A 24426-nucleotide genomic window follows, 5' to 3' on the forward strand; every position below is an offset into this window, starting at 1 on the left:
GAGGGTAGGGGTAGGGCAGAGGGCAGGAAGGAACACACAGCCCAGGGAGCTGGGGGACACTGCCAGGCATTGGCTTGGCCCACAAAGGGTGTAGATAAACCGTGGTCTCAGGGAGGGCATACTAGGAAACCACATGGCCTGTCTGCCCTGCTGAGCCTTCTGGAACTAATCAGAAAGCACATTTTGTAAGAATGGCATCGCCCAGAGGGTTCAGATTTCCTAAGCAAGGAGGGGCAGGCTCTCCGGGCCTTATTTTTAACCTGAGTGTGTTCTGTCCAGAGATATGCCCCCTGTGGGGGGAGCTGAGGGAAGGGAGCAGGTGGAGAGTGGTACCTCGCTGCACTCAGTGTGTTCAAGGTCATGTCAGTATGAAGACAGGCTTTGGAAAGGGAATAGGAAATGTTCCACATGTCTTATATTAAAGAATGAACTTCTTTAATTTTGTTTTGATTTGAAAAACCCTGTTCCAAAGGCAGACACCATGTTATTGGTGAGAGGGATGAATATTGGTTTCCTAAGAGAAGCAAGTTGGAGTGATAGATGTGAGCATCTGGAAGGGATCGGAGCCATCTTGTGTTGTATGGAATGTCTTGAGTTTGAGTAATACAGAGGCGCCTTTGAACAAGAAAGGTGGGAGAATCCACGTTCCCATTGTTGATTTAATTATTTGTATTGTGCTATGCAGGTACGTAAAAACCCAAAATACCAACATAATTGCCCTCTCTCTTAATCATTCATCAGCAGCTATGACACTAAAACACTTATGAAGTAAATATCACAGTAACTGTCCTGATAACATCCAGATGGTCAGTATTGGTTTCCTAGGTGGAGGATGTTTTCTTGGAACTGAACAGTGTTTCACACCATGCCCAAGGGAATGACAGTCATCTGAGGGTAATTTGATTCTAGACTGTTTCTACTCCTTTATCCTGGACAGGCACTTGGTTCTTGGATGTTTCCCCTTCACATCAACCTGCCTCTGGAAGGAATGTGCCATTATCTTCTCTCATGTCTATCCTTTCTCAACTCATGACAATGAGAATGGAAACATTTGTTGCATGATAATACAATGAATACATGATAATACAATGAATATAGACACATGAATTTCAAGTTTGTGTTGCTACTTGTGAATTGAAGCTGTTTTCTAGAACACAACTGGGCTAAATAAAATAAGCACATAAAAAGAAACAGGAAATGAAAATCACAAGACTAAATTTGGTAGAGAATTCTCAAGCTCTCCCCCACCTCCAAAATTCCTAGGATCCCTTGACTTGGGGACAGCACCGTAAGAGAAGCTGATCCTGTTCCCATCTGGTTCCAGGGATGAACCACTGCAGGAATCAAGAAAGAATACCCCATCTGTGTTTACTACCATGTCCCCCAACACTTTTATTTGTTTCATCTTTGAGAGTTTTACAAGAGACTTAATATGAACACTTTGAATTTTTCATCAGTGAAGGTTGCATTTGGCTGCAAGTAACAGAAACCCCATTCTCATCAGAGGTTGACATCACCTAGTCTGCCCCGGGCAGTTATGCAGCTGAGCAATGTCCCCCATGACAATTGTCCAAGTCAGGACAGAGGTGCCTGGACATGAAGAGAAATAGCCTTTGCCCTTTCAATTGCAAAGAGACATTCCCTGTCATCTCAGAACTCACAGCTGACAGGAGTAGCCCCTGGCCCCAGAGTGTCACCATGGTGGGCAGGCCAGTCTTGACTTGCTCACTGGGTGTGGAATGGGAGCCCAGCTGGCTGAGGGGCTCTGTGCCTGCAGTGAATGGATCTGCCAGTAGTGAAGTGCATGGAGAGTGTCTGTGCAGTAGACGTGGATGATTTGGGCCATAAATGTTTCTCTTTTTTTTTCCAATAAATGAATAAGCAAATGCTTTTGGAAACACTACTCTAAGAATCCATCTCTTCCATTTTAAAGATGTGAACACCGAGAGCAGAAAAGACATGTTACCTGCCCCTGGATCACAGAGGTCCCGGACAGCAGGCCTACTGCCTGCTCTTGGCTCTCAGTTGCTGTGCGGGACATGCTATGTGCCTTGGCTTCAAGACAGCTGAGGAACACTTCAAATGTCACTCAGAGGAAGGAACGTGATAATAGCACCTTCATATGAGATGGTCCTGCAGATATCACCTGGTCCTCTGCTTTCTCAAAACCAACTGAATCAGAATTTCTGATATTAGAGTTGGGGACTCTTCTATTTTTCAAGCTCCCTGATGGTTCTGTTGAAAGTAGACATACCCTGGCCCACAGAACTGGGCTTGTTAAACAAGGATGAGGTGCAGTCACTCATCCCCAGCAGAAAAGCTTGGAGAGTATGGGCTGATGCCAGCAGATGTGATGTGAGCAGTGCCCCTGGCCAAGAACCTCTTCACACTACCAGGCGCCTTGGGGCACCTCCTCATCTCCAGCCACCTCAGAGGAACCCAAGTCCCTGTCTCTACTTTGTGGTCACTGTCACGGTGTCTTCAACCGTCTGAGGGGTCGGGGTACTAGGCACAGAAGTGGGGTAAAGAGGGAGGAAATCTTGGGATGGATTCTGACCCACTAATCACTGCATCTCTGTTTTCCCTTCTGTCCATTGGGGTCAGAAGGTGACCCCCCCAGGTGCTTTCTGTTTCTCACAATGTATAATTTTTATAATCCTGATATTATCCCATCCTGGATTATTTCTTCTCTTCCTAGATTGTTCTCGTTACTCTTCCCTGGATACATTCCAGTAGCCTCCCCTGACAGAATAGGGTTCCCTCAACACAGCTATTATTTTCCAAGTTTTTGCCCAAAAACAGGACACCACACTTTCATTCACCAAAGGTGGTGGTTCGTAAGGGAGCAGAAGCACAATAGGGAGGAGGGAGTAGAAGAGAATGGATGATGCCCTGGACCCCTGAACAACATGGGTGTGAGCTCCCTGAGCCCCTTTCTGTGCAGATGTTCTAGGAAACACAGTGTGAACTGACAGCATATGAGAATACAGTACAGCCCTGTCCTCTTCTCATCCACAGAATTCCCACTATAGCATTTTTTTTCCTCTGGTTTACTCTATCATGCATACAGTGCTGATTGGCTGCCTCTGTTCTTTTTTTTTTTTTTTTTAAGATTTATTTATTCATTTGCACAAGATCCAGGGTATAGGCCAGAGTTGCAGGAGGGTGAGAGGACTCACCAGAGACAGAGTGGGGAACAGAACAGGCAGACTGACGAAATACACTGCTGAGGGGAGCAGCAGGCGCGACAGGAGAGGTCTGCCGCACCATGTGGGACCCCCACTGGCCGGCCTGTGGACATTTCACAGTGTGGCACTCAACTGCCAGCTTCACAACGGGAGGCCCTGGCTGCCTCTATTATTTGTAAGGTTTCCGTCAACAATGGGCTATATTCATATTTGTATTTGGGGGCAGTCACTTAGGCTCAGGTTTTCTACTGGGCAGGGGTAGGTGACCTCAACTCCTTCATCATTCAAGGGTCAGCTGCATTTTGAACTGAGTGCAGGTTGTGAACTGAGTCCAGCTGTGTTTTGAATTGAGGTCTGGTCTCTGATACCAGGAAGGTGACCTTGGTCAAGTCCCTTCCTCTCCACGTACCTCAGTCTCTTCATCTCGAACATGAAGGCTATCTCCTGCGTGTGATGGGGCCCTGGAGCCACTGAACATAGTGCTCAGTCCACGGCGAGCACCTAAACACTTTAGACATAGTATATACTGCCTCTTGGCTGAGCAGCGTGACACCAACTGAGAGGATGAAGTAGGCAGATGAGCCAAAACGAAGAGTCAAGACAGGTTGCAGAGGAGTGAGCATTTCATGCTGAATTCTCCAGGTTACTTGAACTGTGTTGCTTGCATTTCTCTGCAGATTCTGCTGTCCCTTGCTGGCTTCCCCACCACAACACAGAAAGGTGAGGGTCTTCATTATTGTTTCAAATCACTGTTGTCAAGTGTGAACTGCCTCACATGCAGGAAGCATATAAGCCATGGCCCCTAGCCTGCCTGTCCACGGGACCACAGGACCAAGGAGGACGGGGTCACTTTGGTCCACTGAGTGCATGAATCCCATGACATTGTTTTGCTCAGAAGTCTGTGCTTGTGGTTGTCTTGATGGAGCCCTGGGCTGCCAAGGACATGGAAGCGATCACTTTATTCAGCACCCATTGTGCATCTGTACCTAAGAAGTCAAGCCAACACAGCTCTCTGATAAAAACCCTCTTGCCAGGGATTCGGGGAGATAGCATCACACCGTGAGCTCCCTGACTTCCAATTAATATGTTTCTAAATTCCTGGAAACCTGCATTTATATGCCAGGGCCCAAGTATTTCCACTGCTGAAAATGGTGCTGGAGCTTGGAGCAAGGTCAGGGTTAATGCCTTGATCTGAGCTTATCAGGGACACCTCCGATTGTCCTCACTCTGATCAGTGACAGGGCACCCACAGAGAAGACTGCACGTGAGCTGGGCCAGCATCAGGGTGACCCTCCCATGCTCACATAGGCTGTCTTCTGTCCTCTCTTGTACTATTCTTTTTTGACTTCTTTCCCTCTATTTTTTTTAATTCTCTTCCACCGTCTTATTGGCAGGTTTTTATTTTTTATTTTTTTTGTTGTTGTTGTTGGTTGCCTGGCCTGTGTTTACCAATATCCTCTGTTTCCCCAGAGGTCAGGGAAGTTAGTAATGGGCAGGTGGTGGACAGTGTGACGCTGACACTGTTGTGACTGACGTTGACTTCTACAGGCAGCTGTCACCACCAAAGGTCCTTGCTCACTGGCAAAGTTACTACTGGTGTTTCCAGGCCAAGGATGCAACCAGCAAGGCTCAAACTGGCAAGCCAAGGGCGGGGTTGTTGTTGACGCATTTTGGCTCCCAAGTGCTGTTTTTTTTTTTTTTTTTTTTTTTTTTTTAAAGCAGTAACTTAGTTACAACACATTTAAATATACTGTGTAACATATGCATGGCTGGAGGTTTGAATTGTCTAGGAAAAGTTGTAGTTGGGCAGCCCTGGTGTGATGGCTCCTGGTGCACAGGCTGCCCGTTCCAGGAAGCCCTGTTCCTGGGTGGGGGCTCCTGTCCACTGCAGCCATCGACCCACCTCTCCAATCTAGAGGTGTTTATATTGTAAGCTCTCCACAGGGTTCCTCTGAATCCCAGAATGTAAATGATCCCAGTGACCATTTTTTCAGGGCTGTGTCTGAAGTGCCATTGGAGATGTGTCTGAGAGAAGTTAGCACCTCTGGCTTCATCTCTCAAAGAATGGTATCTAGAAATGTTGATTTGCTAGAAGGATGTGAAACATGCTGGTGGCCAAGAGCACAGGTCTCCAAGTTAGACAATCCTGGGAAGGCACACCCCCTATATAGTATTTAGGATTTAAAATGTTCAGTGTGATCAAAATCAGAGCAGTATGGCCTCTGGGAGTGGGGCTAGGGAGAAAAGAACACAAGGAACATTCTAGGTGGTGGGACAGTCTATCTCCTATCTCCTGTATTATTTACACAGGTGTACAGCTTTGTAGAACTCATTGAGCTGTGCAGTTGATATCTGTCCAAATCACTGAAAATAAACAGACACAGATACATCTCAATAGACACAGATACATGTGGCCATATGTACATCCATCCATCTGTGAAGGCTGCAAGGTGCTTAGCAAAGGGTATCAGAATGTGTAGCTTTTCCTGTTATCAAGCATACTTCTAGATATTTTGATTTAAACACAAATAACATGACTGAAAATGAGGTGAAGCACATTTCAAATGACAGATTTCTATGCAAGCTTTGAGAGCCCAGGTAACAGCCTAAGAACCTTGCCAGATACAGTTGTCAAGGGAGATTCTACTGGATCGATGCTAATTTTATGGGACGATTCAATCACTTTAGAAGGATTTCCCTAATTTGTGATAGCTGTTTTTCATGATGCTGTAAAAATTTATGGGTTTTGGAGATGTCTCAAAGATGGCTTATTACCTGGGGGAAAATGCCTGGATTTAAAGTAAGAGGCACCCTGGCTGAAGTACAGTAGATGCTCGATAAGCACCCATTGATGAATTGACTCAAAATTATCCATGTAGAGAAATTGTAGCAAAAACTGTTACAGAAATATGTTTTTAGTTAATAATCACACTGTCCTGGCCATGTGCACATGTATCTGGAAGCATTTAGCACAAGAATTAGAGGACAGAGTTTCCAGCCAGGCACTCTGAGTTCAAATTTCTGCTTTATCTTTGACAAGCAGAATGAATTTGGGTAGGTTATTTTATCTCTCTTTTTCTGTTACCTCAGCTGTAAAATGGGGATAGTCAGAGTGCCTATCATGTAACTATGTCTGTGAGAATTAAATAAGTTCAGTAAAACATTGAGGTGGATGACTTGATTTCTCCTCTAGTGCATGCTGGTTACTAGCATGGTTTCTAACTCTTCCCCCACTGATAGCACTCCTACCTTTATGACCCCTTCTCCAATCCCTCCCACTGAATCACAGAAGTCTGGCTTTGTTTATTAGCTTCCACTCTTTGTTGTAAGTATTTTACTTTGTCAAATTATCTGCCATGTTAATGTCCTTTAGTCATCTTTGTCATTCTGACTTGCTTTACTCCACATATTCCCCTCAAGCGCTCTGTATTGCTGCAAGTGGCAATGTTTCATCTTTTCTGATAGCTGGACAGTATTCTATGGTGTGGCTAGACCATGTCTTCTTGATCGAGTCCTCTGTCATCGGGCACTTGGGTTGTTTTCATGGCCTAGTTATGATAAATAAGACTGCAGTAAACACTGTAGAGCAAACACTTTTTGGGGTTGATGGTTTTATTTTCTTCAAATAGATGCCCAGGAGTAGGACTGCTGGGTCATATGCTATTTCATTCTTAGTTTCTTTTTCTTTTTTATTTTTTTTAAGATTTATTTATTTATTTATACAAGCACTGGGTATAGTCAGAAGTGGGGAGGGTGAGAGAATTCACCAGAGGCAGAGTGGGGAACAGGACAGGCAGACTGACAAAATACACTGCTGAGGGGAGCAAGGGCCAGACAGGAGAGGTCTGTCAAGCCATGTGGGACCCTCGCCGGCAGCCAGGGATCAAACCTGCACTGCAGAGGCTGCAGGCAGCTTTGCAGCCCAGCGCTCAACCGTTGTGCCACCAGGGGAGGCCCCGGTCTTAGTTTCTTATTGTAAATCCAGATCACTTCCCAAAATGGTTGTACCGGTTTGCATTCCCACCACATGTAGCGGGGCTCCTCCTTCTCCACGTCTTCTCTGATTGTTGTTGGAGGTATGCCTAATATGTGCCATTCCCTTAGGTGTGAGGTTTTGACCTGCATCTCCCTCATTAAAAGCAATGATGAACACTTTTCCATGTATCCAGAATATCTGTTTAGATAGCTACCCATTTATTAATTAGGTATTTTTGTTCATTTGAATAGATTTTTAAATATATCTTAGATATTAACTCTTTGTTGATTGTGTAATGTTTGAATACTTTCTCCCATTCAGCAGGATTTAAAAAAAAAAATTCTATTTTCTCTCACTATAGAAAAGATTCTTAATTTAAGATAATCCCAGTTATTTAGCATTGCTTTCATTTCCCTGTGATAGGGGTGGAGTCTCTGAAAACATTTTTATCACTGATGTCATGAAACATAACATCTATGTTTTCTTCCATATGTTTTATCATTGCATATCTTGTATATCAGATGTTTACCCAGGTAGAATTTACTTTTGCTTTCGGGATTAGAAAGTGTCCAACTTCTGTCTTTTACATGTGGCTGCCCAGTTCTCCCAGCACCATTTGTTTAAAGGATCTTTTGCTCCTTTGTGTGGTTGTTGCTCTTTAATCATGAATTAAGTAATGATATATATGTAGGATAGTTTCTAAACTTCCAATTTTTTCATTAATCCGTGTGTCTATTTCTAGTCTAACACCATCTTGTTTGAATTATTGTTGCGGAGTTTAAAGGCAGGTAACGGGATGCCTCTGTTTCTCTCCTTTTTTCTCAGAATTGCTTTAGCTCTTTGAGGTACTTTATTGTTCCACATAAATTTAATATTTTGGTTCTCTTTCTTTAAAGAATGTGTTTTTAAAAAGGATTTATAAAAAAATAAAAAAGATTTATTTATACAAGAACTGGGGTACAGGTCAGCGGCATGGGCGGGTGAGAGAATTCACTGGAGAGAGTGGGGAGCAGAATAGGCAGATGGACCAAATACACTGCTGAGGGGAGCAGTGGGCGAGGCGGAAGAAGTCTGCCATGCCATGTGGATTTCTCCCTGGCTGGCCTGGAATAAAACCCACACTGTAGAGGCTGCGGACAGCTTCACAGCACATCGCTCAACACACTGTGCCACCGGGAAAACCCCTGTTTAAAGAATATCATTGGTATTTTAATGGGGATTTCATTGACTTCATACATCATGTTTGGAGGACAGTTGTTTGACTACATTGTTTCAGCCCATCCATGACCATGGGATGCCTTTCCTTCTCCTTACATCATCATGCTCTTCAGTAATGTCTTATAGTTTTCAATGTGTAAGTGCTTCACTTCCTTGACTTTTTATGCAATTATGAGTGGAGTTATTTTCTTAAATTTCTTTGTCTTCTTCATTATTCATATATAAAAAGTAGCAGATTTTTGTATGTTGATTTTTGTAACCTGCCACTTTGCTATATTCATTTGTTATTTTTTTCTTTTATATAAAAAATATTTTTATTTATGCATACAAGAACTGGGTGTAGGCCAGAGTCTGTGTTGGGGGTGAGAGGATTGACCAGAGACAGAGTGGGGAGCAGAACAGGCAGATCTACTGAAATACACTGCTGGGAGGAGCAGCAGGCGAGACAGGAGACATGACTGCTATGTCATGAGGGTCACCTCCCTGGCTGGAGATCGAACTCAAGTCTCAGTGGCTGGCAATAGCTTGATAGTTGAGACCTTAGCCCCGGCACCACCCTCATTGGTTGTTTTTAATAGCTTTTTGGTTTTCTATATCATATCATCTGCAAATAATGATAGTTTTACCTGTTCTTTTCTATCCTGAATTCTTTTGTTTCTTGTTGTCTGGTTGTTCTAGCTAAAATCTCTAATACTAAGTTTAGCAGAAGTGATAACAGTCAACATCCCTGGGGTAAAGCATATATAGCAGGGTCTGGCACATAGGAATCTTACACATGTTATTTGTCACCCATTTTGTAAGTTTTCTTGGTGTTAGGAAACTTGTATTTTATTATGATTTGCTTTAGGTTTGTGCAAATGGTAAATGCCTGGTGGCTGATGAAAGTAATGTAAAGCAAGTTGAAAGAAAAGACTGCGGCCTGGAATTTACAGGAAACATACCAGTGTCCCTTTAGCTGCCTTTGGTTTTGTCTCTAACTCTCTGACCTTGATGAAACACTTCAGCTTCCAGGCCCTGGTTTTCTTATCTGTTAAGTAATGATTTGAACCTTATGTTGTCCACAGTCCCTTCAAGCTCTGCATCTCATTCTCTGGTCTGAAGTGTTAGAGTCAAGTTCTTAATTATTGTGTCACACACCCTACTCCTCAAGTCCCATGTGACTCAACTGTGATCATCATTATCTGGCTCTGGCCAGAATCATTCTTGGGAAAAGACAAAGCACCAGCCTCAGGCAGCACAAGGGGGCAGGCTCCTGAAAAGGACCTGCTACTCCTATAAAGAGAGGTGGCCATTGCTGAGGCCATAATGGGGAGACACAGGGCCCTTTCCATGTGAAAATGACACTGTGAAATCTGTAGTTGGGTGCTTGAAATCATTTCTCCTGTTCCAAGCTGTTCAATTCACACATTCTTTTCTGGTCCTCAACTTGCAACATCAAGGTCCATATTTAGAATGATATCTGGCTTTTTGCGCAGCTTCAGTGACTCTCAAGTTTCCTTCAAGTCTTTGCTCTGCTCCCCACCCCTTTGCCTGTCCTTTTTGTTGTTGTTGTCCTTTTCCCCATGGCACTCGCGCCCTGTAAGTATACTTTGTTTTTGTTTTTTTAATGTTTAATATATTTTATTTTATATAATTCTTACATCATTTTTCATTTTTACACAATGTATGCATTTTCATTTTGGTTATATTCCCCATACAATTGCACTCCCTTATTTTGACCCTAACCCCTACTGTCCCCCTCCCAATAGTGTGTCTCTGGTTTATAGTTGCTTGTTGATTTTATTTTTTCTTTATTGTAATTAGTCTTTTTCCTGGTCCCTTATTTAGGTTTTCTAAATTCCTGCTATGAGTGAGACCATCTGGCATTTTTCTTTTTTTTTTCTGTACTTTGTTTTTAATGCTGCTGTTTGTGTACTTTTTCATTGATGTACATTTTCCCTAAATGCCTGGGGTAGTAGAGGACAGGGAGAGGACCTGAGGGGAAGCACAGACTTGATGGGCGGAGGCAGGTGTGTACCCCTGTAAAGGCACTCCACACTCAGTGTCTGCAGAGGCCATTCAAATTCCTTGTATTGTTGTCAGGGGCAACCAAGTCTTTGCCCCCTTCTGGCTGTGATAGAAAGAAAATTGGGCCTGAGTTTGACTCCAGTCCAGAGCTTCACAGACTCTGGTTAGCAGGCTTTAGGAACATTTCCTTATTCCTCCAGAGCACAGTGCCTTCATTTATGGGACAGTTTAATAATATTGATTGGCCAAGTGTTGGCTGGCACATAGGAGTCCTTATGTCTGGTAATGCTCAGAATAAGCATGTATATGTGTGTTTCACAAATACATTTATGCCCAAAACTACCTTGCCTTGCATCTCACACACCTAATTCTCTAGAACGATCAGAATCAGTGTTCATGATTGTACTGAAACATCTTCTCATTCTCCAGATATAAATATTTTAACTTATATATGAGGTGAGTTACACTTTGGAGAAGGTTGACCATGTCTACAAAACACAGCATTTGCACACACACACACACACACACACACACACACACACACTTGACCTAGCAGTTCGGATTCATTGGCCACTTTGAGAAGCACATGGAAACATAAGTCAACATGTATGTTTCATTCCTATGACTTTAAATCAAGCTCATCTGCTAGAGATTTTCACATGTCCCTTCTTACCTTATCTCAGCCCCCTGGATTCCAGTCTCATGCCATAGTGCCTTTGTGACACCACCCCCATGGGTTCTTACATACGCTTCAAGATCCACTGAGCGACACAGAGCTCTGTTTCTCCTCCTCACACCCACGTGCCTACTACTCCCCTCCCCCATAGCCCTTTCCTGATAAATGCACATACTCTACCCAGCTGCACACTTGACATTCTCCTTGCACACACCCTATATCTCAGTCAATAGTGCATTGTCTTAGCTCTGCCTTCCAATCGACTCCACATACAGCAACTCATTACCTTTTTACCTGGCCTGAGCCATTGTCAGTTCTCATGGTTTCTCCACTCTCCTGTGATCTGCTCCTTAGAGAACAGCTGGAGACATTCTGAGGAGGAAATCTGATTGTCTCCCACATGTGCCTCAGTTGTCTCATAGTTACTGTCACAGTCATTGTCATTCTGGAATGAGACTGTGGCTTCTTAGACCCCACAGGGTTCTGGCTGTGCTCCAGATTAAGTTTAAGTTCAGGTTAAGTCCAAGCACTCTCCCACCGTCTGTGTTCAAGCTGCTATCCTTCACATGAGACCGAGGCCTCTACCTCAAGGCCTTTGTGCTTGCTGCGTCTGTCCCTCTGGCTGGCATACTGCCCAGGTGTCCTCCTGCTTTACTCTCTGTGTTTGTGTTTCCCTCGTTGCTTCCCAACTTCAGAGAGGCTTTCTCAAGCTGTGCAGTATCCAGGGACAGGAGCCATCCTAGCTCAGTCCTTCTCTAGTTCTACTTCTTCATAAAACTTATTCCCAAGAATAGATTTAAAAAGTTGTGGGCCTCTGTGGTGGCACAACAGGTTAAGCACAGTGCTGTGAAGTTACCCACAGCCTCTGCAGCATGAGTTCGATCTGAAGCCAGGGAGTTACCCCCATGGCACAGCAGACCTCTCCTGTCTTGCCTGCTCTCCCCTCAGCAGTGTATTTCAGTCAGTCTGCCTATTCTGTTCCCCGCTCCTTCTCTGGTGAATCCTCTCACCCCAGTTCTTGTATTCATGAAGTAAATCTTTAAGAAGAAGTTGTATGTTTGTCTGTTTATTATTTCCTCCATTAAAATGTAACATCCAGGAGGCAGGGACTCTCTGAATGCCTCATTCCACCACATGGTCACCCCCAGCATGTATGTATGCGTTTAAGCTCTGGCAGCAGAAAAGTATTGGAAACTACCTTGATGTTCACTAAGGAACTTCTTAAGTTAGATTTCTCATAGCCTTACAATTTAAAACTGTTTAAAAAATTGATTTTTTATATTTTTATGGGATTATCACTAAGCTATGCTATTAAGTGAACCCAGTTAGAACGATGTGTAAAATATACTGCTTGTATAGAATAGAAAAATCTCAACACACATACGTACTGAATGCATCTATTGAATAAAGCTTGTGGTTATATTAAACATTTCTGTATGAAAAAGGCTGGTTAAGAGTTGCTCTGCTGAGGGAGGCTGAATTATAAAGCAAAAAGTGATTTTTCTTAACTGTTTATTCTTTGGTTCTTCTAAGCATATGAACTGATCTGTTTCTTTCCTAGTAAAAAACTATTCAACCATTACATATTCTAATTCTTAGAAAGTAAAAATATGGAATATCTCTTAAATTAGTCCAAATATTTGGTTCAATGGAAGAGGTTGTTCCTGGATCATTTCATATAAACAGGCATACTTTTCTAGGTGAATTTTGCAAGCAAAAAGTGTTGATTGCTATATCAAAACTAGAAGTCAGAAGCTTTTTGCAATTGCCTAGATTGTGCCATGCAGTAGCCATCCAGGAGTAATGCCTTGTATGCATGGTTGAGTGAAAACAGCACTTGAAAGCAAATAGTTTTGAATCAGAGATCTCAAAATTAATATGTCTAATGGAAAACGATGCCCCAGGATATGCCAAAATGACTCCACAACAAGCTCTAGAAACTGGGCCTGTGAGGGAACTTGTGCCCGCTATTGAGATAATCTGGTTACAGCTGTAAACAGTTGACGTAATTCATGTTGATTTTGAAATGTACTAGAAATTTAAACATGCCTTCATTATTATCAACAATCCCTCATTCACTTGATGTGTATCACTTGTCTTAATTCTAAATAAGAATATTATTTAGTTATGAGTTATATAAATAAAACTTATTTTTATTAGTAAATAAAAATAAAATAAAACCTGTGTAAGTAAAAATAACACACTTATGTAAATAAGTTGTTCTTCTGGCATTTTAATTCCCTACTGTTTACTCTGACCTATGAAATGTGGTGCAACGGGTCCCCACGAACTCACCCCTCTGTTCTACTCCCTGCTCACTCAGCGTCGACCCTGCTGTCATTCTGCTTTACTTGATTAGACTTTTAGGCTGAAATGTTTGTGGTGTCCTCTGTTGGCCAATGTGTTTCACCTCCAAGTCTCAATCACCACTTTGCCAGTATGGCCTTCTGTCCCTAGACTGAGTCACCTCTAATCTCTAACTTGGAAATATTCTTTCCTTCCTAGGGCCTAACTTTTGTGTTCTTGGTTTATCTGTTTTTCTTGTTTACCAGTCATCGCTCCCATTAAAACACAAGCTTGATGAAAGTAGAAAATAGGGTCCATTCCATCCTTCTGAACACCTATATGTCTCTAGGACCTACTGTGGGAACTGGCACATAGTAGTTATTCAAAAACAGTTTTTTAATATTGCAAAAGTAGGTTGGGATTGGGGATTTATTTCCCTGAAGGTCAGGTGTGAGATTTACCACATTTGTTTTCCACAGAGTATGTAACTACAGAGAATTGCACTCATCAACCCTCCCATAAATTCCCTTATGGAGGATGATATTATGCAGCCTGGTGGGTAAAGGGCTCCAGCAAGCATTAGTGAAATGCCGTCAATGTCTCCTTGTTCTCAGTCCTCCTATCAACTGGGGAGATCATGGCCTATAAAATTTTACAGACCAGAAATAAAAATCAAGAAACATGGTGACATTGATGTTTTGTTTTGTTATTTTTTTAATCATCCCTTAAAATCTAATGTATTCTTGCACAGCAGATGGATAATGAAAGATATCTCTTTTATTGGGTGGAGAGTGGGAACATTTGTTCTTCTCCTAAAGGAGAACCTGTCCCCCCAAAAGCCCAAGAGACATGCATAAAAGCCAGCAATATTAGGTATGACATGTGTCCACCCTCTCCAAGTGTGCCAACTCTGTATTTCTGCCCAAAGACCTTTCATTCTCGAATCAAGCGATGCAATGCAGGGCTTTAAAATGTCTCTCACTGTATTCAGGAGCAGCCAAATCTTTACCCCCTTCCGGGTGTGATGGAAGGAAAATCGGGCCTAAGTTTGAGTCTAGTCCAGACCTTTACAGATTTTCTGGTTACCAGGGGAGATGTAAGATTTCATAGGAGCTACCTGATACTGGCCAGTCCAGCAAGGGAAGTCAGCATGTCGTGAAAGCTGTGACCCCTAGACATGACCAGGCCAGTTTCTGGGTTAAGATGTCAAAGTCTCATCAGTGAAGTAGATGTGTCGCTTTGAAGCAGAGAGTCGGGGAGACTTGAACCTTTAATGCAGTTTCCTTTACTAGAGAAGCCCCAGGTACCAGGCTGGGACCACCTCGCCTGGGCCAGGCTTAGGGACCTTTGTGAGTTCTGGGACCTGTACACATTCTCCCTCCTGTGGCACCTCTAGCAGATGTCACTGCAAAGTGACATGGGTATCAGAATTCTACAGAGAAGGCGTGGTAGCAGCTCATCTGAAATGGACAGCAGCTTTGGAGGAGGTCTTTCACAAGGCATTCATAAAAATGAGTTTTCTCCTTAAGATGGGCACATCAAATGAGAATCAGGCCTTGATTCTGTACTGTTACATAATCCAAGGTCCGCACATTTGCATGTGTGAGATTGTGAGGTTATAGCTGTCAAGACCAGGTGTTGGTAGCATCTCTTTCCTTCCAGAACAACCTTCTTTGGAAACTTTACATCTATTTGACCACTATTTAATTATCCTGTGAATACGGGTAGTTATTTTAGTACAGCATTGCTTTGACTAAATGCAATAGAATTTTATTTTCCAGGGAATGAATATAATAAAACCTCCTACTGCATTTGGTGTGCAAGAAGCAGATTCTCTTTAGTCAACTAGATTTGTTTATAAACAGGTGATTACTTAAAATGGTCTCATAAAGGGACAGAGTTAAGACTTTGGGTTTAAACCTACTTAACATCCGTGTAATTGCATGTGCCTTTGAGAGGAGAAAAGCTGTGTCCTTTTCATCGCTTTGCTTCTGATTTGAGAGCTGTTTATTTGTTACTGGCACATCTGAACTGCTCCTGCACTTGGCCTTGATTTTTTTCATTCTTTGAACAATGAATGCCTTTATAAAACATGTTACACAGAATCACAATGATACATTCACACCCCATTTTGCAGTGCTACTGAAGTTCAAAGAAGTTTTAAATACTTGCAAGGGTTGGGGATATATCCTGAGAGATGGCATATGTAATAAAATATGATCACTAGCAAAGTGAAGTTCCCAGAGACCGATGGAAAGTACTAGTGCTAAGTGATTTGCAGGAAGAGCGAGTATTTAGGTAAAGGGATTCCTTTTTAACCCTGACATGGCCAGGCCACCCCAGACATGCAAGTCAGCCTCCTAAGGGGCCTGTTATGCTGGGTGTGCTCCATGGCATTAAATTAAATGGTATTAAATTATTCAACCTTTGAATGATTCCATCCATCATTGATGGAGAGGGGGTGAAATTATTAGTCAAATGACTAATACCTACTCTGAAACGCTTGTGATCTAGCCTCTGTTATAATTTACAAACCAGTTTGTCACTCTCTAGTTTTAAGTTCTGCCTTGGGTTTTTGCTGACTTTTCAGTAACATTTGAACCTCTCACTGGTCTACAAGGCCTCACATCATCTGACTCCTGCAGCTGTCTCTACCTTCACTGCCCATCTCACTTCACCAGTTGCTGTGGGTTACACAATCCCACTCACACTGCAGCCTTTCCTTTGCTTTCTGTCCTCTGCCTAGGATGCATTTCCTCCCACCTCCACCTTCATCTTGTCTTTTTCTTATCCTTAAGTCTACATCCTCAGAGAGTTTCTGTTAGTAAGTGAATATAAAATGTTCTCTGAGATGCCCATCTCACAATGACCACAGACAGTGAGTGTAGGCATGTCCCTGTTGATCTTGCTTCCTTGTGTGTTTCCTGTTCACCCCCTCCCGCAGCTGTGATCTGTATGAAGGCTAGGTGTTCTCAGTACATAAGGTTCCCTGAGACCCAGATGCAGTGTATGGAATTGGACCAGCACTCAGTAATTATCTGGTGAGTGAGTACATAGATGAAAGACGTTCAGATAGGTCAAAATTGGGGTGCATATTGAGTTAGGGTGGCCAATTGGGCTTCATCTTCCTAGAAGAATAAAAGAAGGTATACCATTAAATGATGTCTCTCAGATGAAAGAGAGATAACTCTAACTCAGTCTGTGACCTTGGGAGGAAGAAGCAAAGAGGGGAGTCTGGAAAGTTATAAGAATAATCAAAGATAATAGAAGAATTCCGGGCCTGCCAATTGGTGATCAGTGGGAAGAATCAGTTCACAGGACAGAGGGGGTCGTTAGCAGTGTCCAGGCTACAGAAGATCCAAGGGTGTTGAGAGTAGTACACTGAAATTTCATGAGGGATGTCACAAGTGAGTTTTGAATGGACCATTGTAGTAGACCTCTGAGAACAGAAAATTCTAGGGCTTGTCCAGGATCTGGGAACACTAAGCATCCATGAGAGCAATGTTAGGCAACAAAAGTGGGCTTAATACAGGGAAGCCAAGATGGTCTTTCCTAGGAGAAAAGACCAGGACCCCCAAGGTAGCAAAGAGCATGATAGTCAACATACTGCTGAAAGAAATGGGTAGGAATGAAATTCCAGGGTGGGGATGGAGCAAGAATATGAAGGACAGTGGAGCATGTACTTAGAGGCTGGAAGGAAGGTGGGTGCTTGGGTGCAAAACAACACAAGTGGAGGCAAACCCTGGCCCCAGGTGCAGTATTTTTCTCTAAATTCACACTGTCAAATCCTGATCCTAGGGCCATCAGGATCAGAATCGATGTTGATGCTTGTTAGAAATATAGATTCCTTGGCTGCACCTCTGACTTCCTGAGTTACAGTCTGCTGGTGGGAGACGGAAGGATCTGTACTTAGCTTCAGAGTGGCCTTGCATGTGCACAGGTCTGAACATGATCGCTGGGGGCATGGGTATGTGTGTCTTTCACTGAACTCAGCTAGGCTGAGGCATCTGTTTCTTGTTTCATGAGGTCTCCGGGCTAGGCAGGGTCTTTTATGGGAGAGACCAGAGGGTTTGTGAGGCTTAAATTGTAAACAGTTTTGGGTAGGCGCTGTTTTAAGAAAACCAACTAAAAATAAAAGCTTCAACTTAAGTACATGAGTGTATTTAGAATAAGAAAGAAAATGATCCATTTTTAAAAGATGACCTAGCATAAAGTCCAGAAAAATAGTGTGAATAATGAGCTGTCTGACATACTTGTTGTACACTTTTTTTGGTTGCATATCCCGAGTGTCTCTTTGTGGGATCGTATCAGGACCACCACTTTCAGTACAGACATTAGTGCAATACTTGCCTTTTCTGGAAATTTCAATAGAACTTAGTCTTTTGTTATTGATGGGTGCAATGTGAAAAGCACACAACTTTACAGACAGAATATAGACACCTGGGAACACCCCCTGCAAACACCAGAATTCTAATTAATTCTGTTTTCTATGGTTCCATAAACAAAGGAAAATGAGGTGGTGCTTTACAAGCGTATGTGTGGAAGTGAGCTGATTGTTGACAGGAGAGAATTTCTGTTTTGACTGGGTGTCAATGAGTATTGAATGCTATACCTGAAATTTAACACATCTGATGATTAGAGCAAAATTTCCAACTTGCTTCTGGCTCCTCTGCACCCCACGTATTTCTGGAGCCGGCCATCCTAGTGCACATCTGCATTTCATTGTGGCCTTGGGTCTATGTCTTCATGACACCATGCTCAGTGAGTTGGCAACAAGGTCGTAGAATTTCTGGAAAACATCCCTGCATCCTGAGAGCTAGCAGTTACGTAAGGCAGGAAAGTGCCTACAAACCATGTAAAATTCTCTCTCTCCAGCCAAATTATAGGAGCCCCCAATTCAACTTCCTGTTAGTTGGAACTACTATGTGGCCCAATATGAAGACACATTGAAAAGGCACTAAGTGCTTGCAACTTAGTGGTGGGTGTGGTAACAGTGAAGATGTGTGAGCCTTTTTGTCTGAATCATATACAGTGTTGCAAGCCAATGTTATCCCAATAAACTATGTATGTGTGTGTGTTTGTGTATCTGTGTGTGTGTGTGTGTGTGTGTATATATATGTATATATATAAATATATATGTGTGCATATATGTATATGTATATATATGATACAGTACTAAAACCATGAGCATGCATTAAAGAGGCAAAAAAGAGGGAAGGCAATGTCTTAGATGCAGTCAAAACATCTTACTTTATTAAATTTAAAAAAAATGTCTGTTGCTGTTACTGTATTGCCAACACTCTTCCATGAAACTTCACCTTCATCCCCCAGACTGCATGTCTGGGAAGTACCAAGGAGAAACACAGATTAGAGATTGCCTTTCTTCTTACATGTTTTTTTTTTTTTTTTTTTTTTCATTTCAATGTGTTTCATTTTAACTAGAAAAAGGACCATACTCAGCAGATCGAGTTTTCCCTTTCTGTGCAGGATTATTAATAACAGATGGGCCCACTGTCTTATGTTTGGCTGATAAGCTTCCTGCTGTGATCATCTGTACACACTTGCTCACCCACTTCCTCCTGTCAGACTTCAGGAACCACTTTACGTGGTTGCATGGCAGTGATGTAGGCCGTCTCTACAAATGCACCCTAAACTCCTCTATGTATTTGAAACTTCTCTGCCCTCCAGTAGCTCCTAAATAATGGTGTGTGTGCATTGTATGTCCATCAAGTCTCATTTGCACTCTGAAATAGAAGGACAATCAGAATTGTTACTGTTGCCACTGAATAGCTGAGCTGATTTCTCCCCACGTAAATGGCCTCAATAGCATTACTATACTACCAAGATGAACAGCTGGAGTTACATTATTTTCTGAGACAAATTCTAAAGTCATCCCTTCCCCCTCCAGCACCTGGATGGGTCTCTGAGTGTTTCCATCACTAAGATTTTTGAATCCTAAGGGTCCCTTGGAACTAGGATCCCCAGGGGTCCTTTCCTCCCCTGATGTGTGTGGATGGGATGTCTCAAACATCCCATTAAATGAAGTGGCTAAAACAAGTCCAGAGGAACCACTTCTGCCCAGAGAAGATGGGCTTTTAGAGTTGTCAGAAGGGTGGAGGGGTACAGACAGCAGCAGTCAGATCTCTGCATCATTGCTTTTCTACCCTTTCTTTTTTGTTTTTCCTCCCACCCCCAGTAGTTTAATGTGAGCACGTCTCTCTCACCTCATTTGCTGCAGATGCCTCAGGAACAGTACACTCACCACCGGAGCACCATGCCCAGCTCCGAGGGGCCACAGGTATACAAAGTGGGCATTTACGGCTGGCGGAAAAGATGCCTGTATTTCTTCGTCCTGCTCCTGATGATTTTAATCCTGGTGAACTTGGCCATGACCATCTGGATTCTCAAAGTCATGAACTTCACAATTGTAAGTAAAGCCACACGGGTTTCTTTGGCTGTCCTTGGGGGAGTGATAATAGAGGGCAAAAGGAATGTAGGAAAGCCACGGGAAAGAGGATTCAAAATGTACCACAACCTGATGTTTTGGCAGAAAGGCATTTCCGTTCAGTTTATGTACATGGCTCAATGTCTGTCTCATCTCTGCTCTCAGAGGCTAGTTCAGGACAGAGACTTCTCCTTGGTGGTCTCGTGGATGCTTTTCCTCAATGCTGATCACTGTGCATCTGCATCTTGTAGTTTATAAGCACTTTGAGTGAATATTCCAGGAAGAAATAGGGTATGCATTCATAATCTTAAGTTTTCTCCATTTGAGTTGTGCCCATGAAAGGTGTGGGGAGGTTGAGGTTTGAAGAATCTCAGTAAAATTCAGCTTTGGGGAGTATCTCCCCATCACTGCTCTTCCCATGTGGGAGTCAATTACTCAGGGGCATTGAAAGTCAGAGTTGCCTCAACTTGTAAGAGTGAAGTCTTCTTGGCTGTGGCCTGGGTAGGATGGAAATGAGAGTGGGTAGCCATGTTGCATTTTTAAGAATTTGAGCACTTGCTTCTTTGTCAAAATCCTTGCTATTTGTGCTTTGGGTTATGATACAGTTGAACATTTCACATGCTGAAATTCTCAAGAAAAGTGTGGCAAGATGACTTTGGAGTTATTCTGAGATTTTGCCCCATGGATTCTGCTCTATACTGGCAATATAAGTAATTTAACCCCTAAGTTAAGTGAGCATTAATTTAACCCCTGGTGACTGTTATCAGAGTGCCCTGGGCAGAGGGTCCTTTCTTGCTCTGATGTCAAAAGCAAGTAGTTAGATGGGCAAAAAACCAAAATCTTGTTTGATGAAGAAATAGGACTGTAACCAATTAACAGTAAGGATTTTTAGGTGAAAATTCCAAGTTTGATAGAGGACATTTGCCTTTCCTGAATGATATAGTGTACTTTACCCTGAGTACACTCCATTTACTGCTTTGCTGGTGTGCGCCAACCATTTCTTCTCCTGGGGATGTTTTTCTCCTCCTCTGCCTGGTAAACCAGCCCCCACTCCTTTGATGGTCCTGTAGCTCAATTTCTGTGTCTGTTATTATACTTACCACTCCAGATAATTGTGTGTGTGTTTCTTAGGTGCACTGAGAGGGGTGGGGCTGCCTTTTCTCTCTGTGCCTTTGTCACTTGGGGTTCTGGTACTTGACTTAATTAGGACTCAGAGTTAGAGGTGCTGCTTCAAGCAAGGACACAGTCTTGTCAAACATTCCCTAAATCTTGTACATTTATTCCTTGAGATGAATAGGTCATATTCTTTCCAATGTTCAGCAAAGTTCTGTGTAGTGCCAGATGATGTTTGGAAGATATTCAGGTCCATTGCCATGGAATGGCCAGGGTCTAAAGTGATAGGTTCTAGAGTCTTGGAGCATCTAAGCCTCTGTTTCTGAATCTGACTCAGTAAATATTTTTTGAATGTAGACTGACTTTCTTGATTCAGAGAAGTATGTTAAGCAGGTGAGAAAGAGGTGGTAGGATGTGCTGTTTGGCTGAACATGAAATAGAATAGCCAGAGCAACTCAGTGCACTGGGCTCAAAAGTGTGTGCTGACCCATTTGAGCCAAAGTGCAAATGTCCACAGTTGTCATCTGTGGATAGATGTGTATGTGATATTTTTATTTTGTATTTTACAAACTCATAACATAGAAATATTCTGCATTACAATATTAAATTGGAGAAGACTGAAGTTTGTACTGTAGAATCAAGAATAAAGATTCAAACATAATTAACAGGGCCTCCCCGGTGGCGCAGCGGTTGAGCGCTGGGTTGCGAAGCTGCCCGCAGCCTCTGCAGCGCCGGTTCGATCCCCGGCTGCTCCCCGGCCACCGGAGGAGGGCCCCACATGGCGCGCAGACCTCTCCTGCCGCCCGCTGCTCCCCTCAGCAGTGTACTTCGGTCCTTCTGCCTGCTCTGCTCCCCGCTCTGGCTCTGGTGAATTCTCTCACCCTCCCACGCTTCTGACTGTACCCAGTGCATGTATAAACAAAACAAACAAACAAACAAATAAATAAATAAAACATGCCTCTATAAAAAAAAAAAAGAAATAACAAACATAATTAACACATAATGACTACTGGTAAGATATAGGAGTTGAGGAACTAGAAGACATCATGGTGCAACATTCTCAAGTTACATGGGGGAGCCCAGAAGCAAGATTGTATTAATTACTTTCCTTTTGGAACTTATGTAACCCCTGAATTCCTTATCTGCACTATTTTTTAAAAATTTTACCTAATGTGGCATAAGGTTAATTTATAGAAATTGAAAGATTTGTGGGTCAGAGTGGTTCACTATGAATTCAAACCTTGATAAGTATTGTATTATCCATATCTTTTTTTATTTTTTTATTTTATACATTTTTACATCATTTTTCATTTTTGCACAATGTATGCATTTTCATCTTGGTTATAGTCCCCATAAAATTCCCACCCCCCCTTATTTTGATCCTACTCCTGCCTTCCCTGCTGTAGTGTGTCTCTGCAACATGGATGGAGCTGGAAAGTATCATGCTCAGCGAAATAAGCCAGAAAGAAAAACAAAAATACTGGATGGTCTCTCTCATAGCAAGAATTTAGAAAACCTAAATAAGGGACCAGGAAATAACCTAATTATAATAAAGTAAAAATCAAAATCAACAAGCAACTATAAACCAAACATGTCTTATGCAGTGTATTTCTTCTGGCAAGGTTTGTGGTGAAAGATATATGTAAATGCAGCACATTGAGTGACAAGACACTCTGTTTGCATGTGAGCTTGGGGAGCAGTATGACACTAAGGTAATAATCTATATGAAATTGGCTATTTCCTGTAGTTAACTAAATTGATTGCCAATGCTGAGAGTTCTTAAAGCTTCACCAAACCAAGTACTTGCTGAGGTGAGAATAAAGCCATTAATAGCCATAATTGGTACTTTATAACAGTAATGTATTTGGGCAAATAGAGCTGAAGTGTCAGAAAATTGGTCTTTCCTTGCAAGTTAAAAGCATATTTCTATCAATCACAGTATAAAACACATTCTTCTGGAATTATAATTCTATTTTACAAATAATAATTTCCTGACAGTGGAGATCTTGAAAAAGGAGGAGGGACTAGCCAGTGTTGAGACTGCAGGAGGAAGACACAGTGGGAGATGAGAGATAACAGTTAAGCATTTGGAAATGTTGTCAATAGAAAAGAGTGATTATTGTGTACACCTGGATCGTTCCATCATTTGGAATTCGGGGAAGCTCACACTATAATCAGACCCTCCAAGTAATTGGGAACCAAGAGGATGATGTCATCTGAAAGTGTTTCTGAGGACTTGGCAAGTCAGCAAAGATCAAATATCCAGGAGTCGTCATACTTGCCCTTCGGCACCATTTTCAAGGATGTGCCTTGGAAGAGCCCTCCATTATGGCCATGTGGATAACCAACCAACTCAGCTTTCTGTGGCCTAGATGGAAACCAGAAGAAAAATGATTTTTCTCTCCTTTACTCTTAGCAGAATGTTCTGGTATTCATTACTAGGCAAGAAGGCAAGTTTATACTTTTCTCCTCAATTTTGCCAGCACAGTGTATTCTGTGATTTTCCTGCACTATTAGCACCATTAATTCCTCCTATCCCCCTTTCTTACACACTGTGCAAGAGAATGAATATTTATTAAGTGTTCTGCTCTAGACATCAAAAATAGCTCTGATTTAATTTTCAGAACAACTCTATAAATTAAGTATGACAATCTCTATGTTAGTCATAGCATACTCAAGGCTCAGAAAAGTTGAATGACAGAATGAAAAACACACAGCTAGTAAGTACAGGAGCTGCTATTTGGGTTCAGAGCCCAGACCTCACCAAATCTTGGACTTGCTCCCCCTCCTTCCTCCACTGGTCTGGACTCCTCACCAGAACTCTGCAGGTGGCAAGTGGTTCATCATCTTTGTTGCCCACCCTACATCATCTGTCACAGATTTCCTGCCACGGGAGCTACCCAGTGGAGGTTCACTTTGAACAATCCCCTGGTGGCACTGCACTTGAATCCTTCTCACATATCTCTTGGCACTGTGGCTGTCATCCACTGTCTGCCTCCTGCTTCATCCCTTGTGCTAATGTAAGCATTGCATAGACCCTTAATAAATATATGTGTCATGGGTCAGTACAAGCACTCATGAGTTAGTTCATGTTTTGCATATAGAACAGCTTCTGGTCTTTAGAAGATTCAGGTTGGCAACGGAAAGTCATGAGTCCCTACATGGCAGTGTAGCAGTTAAGGGCTCAGATTCTGGAGACAGATGTTCTAGCTACTAATCCAGTTTCCATCATGTACTGGTTGACCTTTGGCAAATTTCTAAATCTCTCTGTGCTGCCATTTCTTAGGAGTAATAGCAATGCCTACTTCATAGTATTGTTGTAAGGCGTTAATAAGGTGATGGATATAAAGTACTTAGCATGGAGCTTGGCACCAACAAAGTGTTGTGTGTTTGCCATCATTGCTATAAATTATTGTAGGCTCATGTTGTACCAGGCTAATGATGCTATTGGAATTATTTAGTATCTTGTACCTTAACCTGATGCAGGTAGGTTCTATGATGATGCCAGTTCTGCAAG

At 42.4% G+C, this 24426-nt stretch overlaps 1 protein-coding gene across 5 annotated transcripts in view; it reads left to right on the top strand.

Moving 5' to 3' along the window:
- The window catches only part of SGCD (sarcoglycan delta), a 925354-nt gene that overhangs the window by 550234 nt on the left and 350694 nt on the right, over positions 1-24426 (top strand). For 3 of the 5 annotated variants that reach the window (XM_054691428.1, XM_054691426.1, XM_054691431.1), the window contains one exon: positions 19590-19778. In XM_054691428.1, coding sequence (XP_054547403.1) covers positions 19590-19778 — 189 coding nt within the window. Of the gene's footprint in view, positions 1-3865; positions 3909-19589; positions 19779-24426 lie in introns of all 5 variants that reach the window. The other 2 variants (XM_054691429.1, XM_054691430.1) reach the window with 1 other exon arrangement.

Source organism: Talpa occidentalis, unplaced genomic scaffold (assembly GCF_014898055.3).
Source record: "Talpa occidentalis isolate TD23 unplaced genomic scaffold, MPIMG_talOcc4v2.1 talOcc4.9, whole genome shotgun sequence".
Classification (NCBI taxonomy): domain Eukaryota; kingdom Metazoa; phylum Chordata; class Mammalia; order Eulipotyphla; family Talpidae; genus Talpa; species Talpa occidentalis.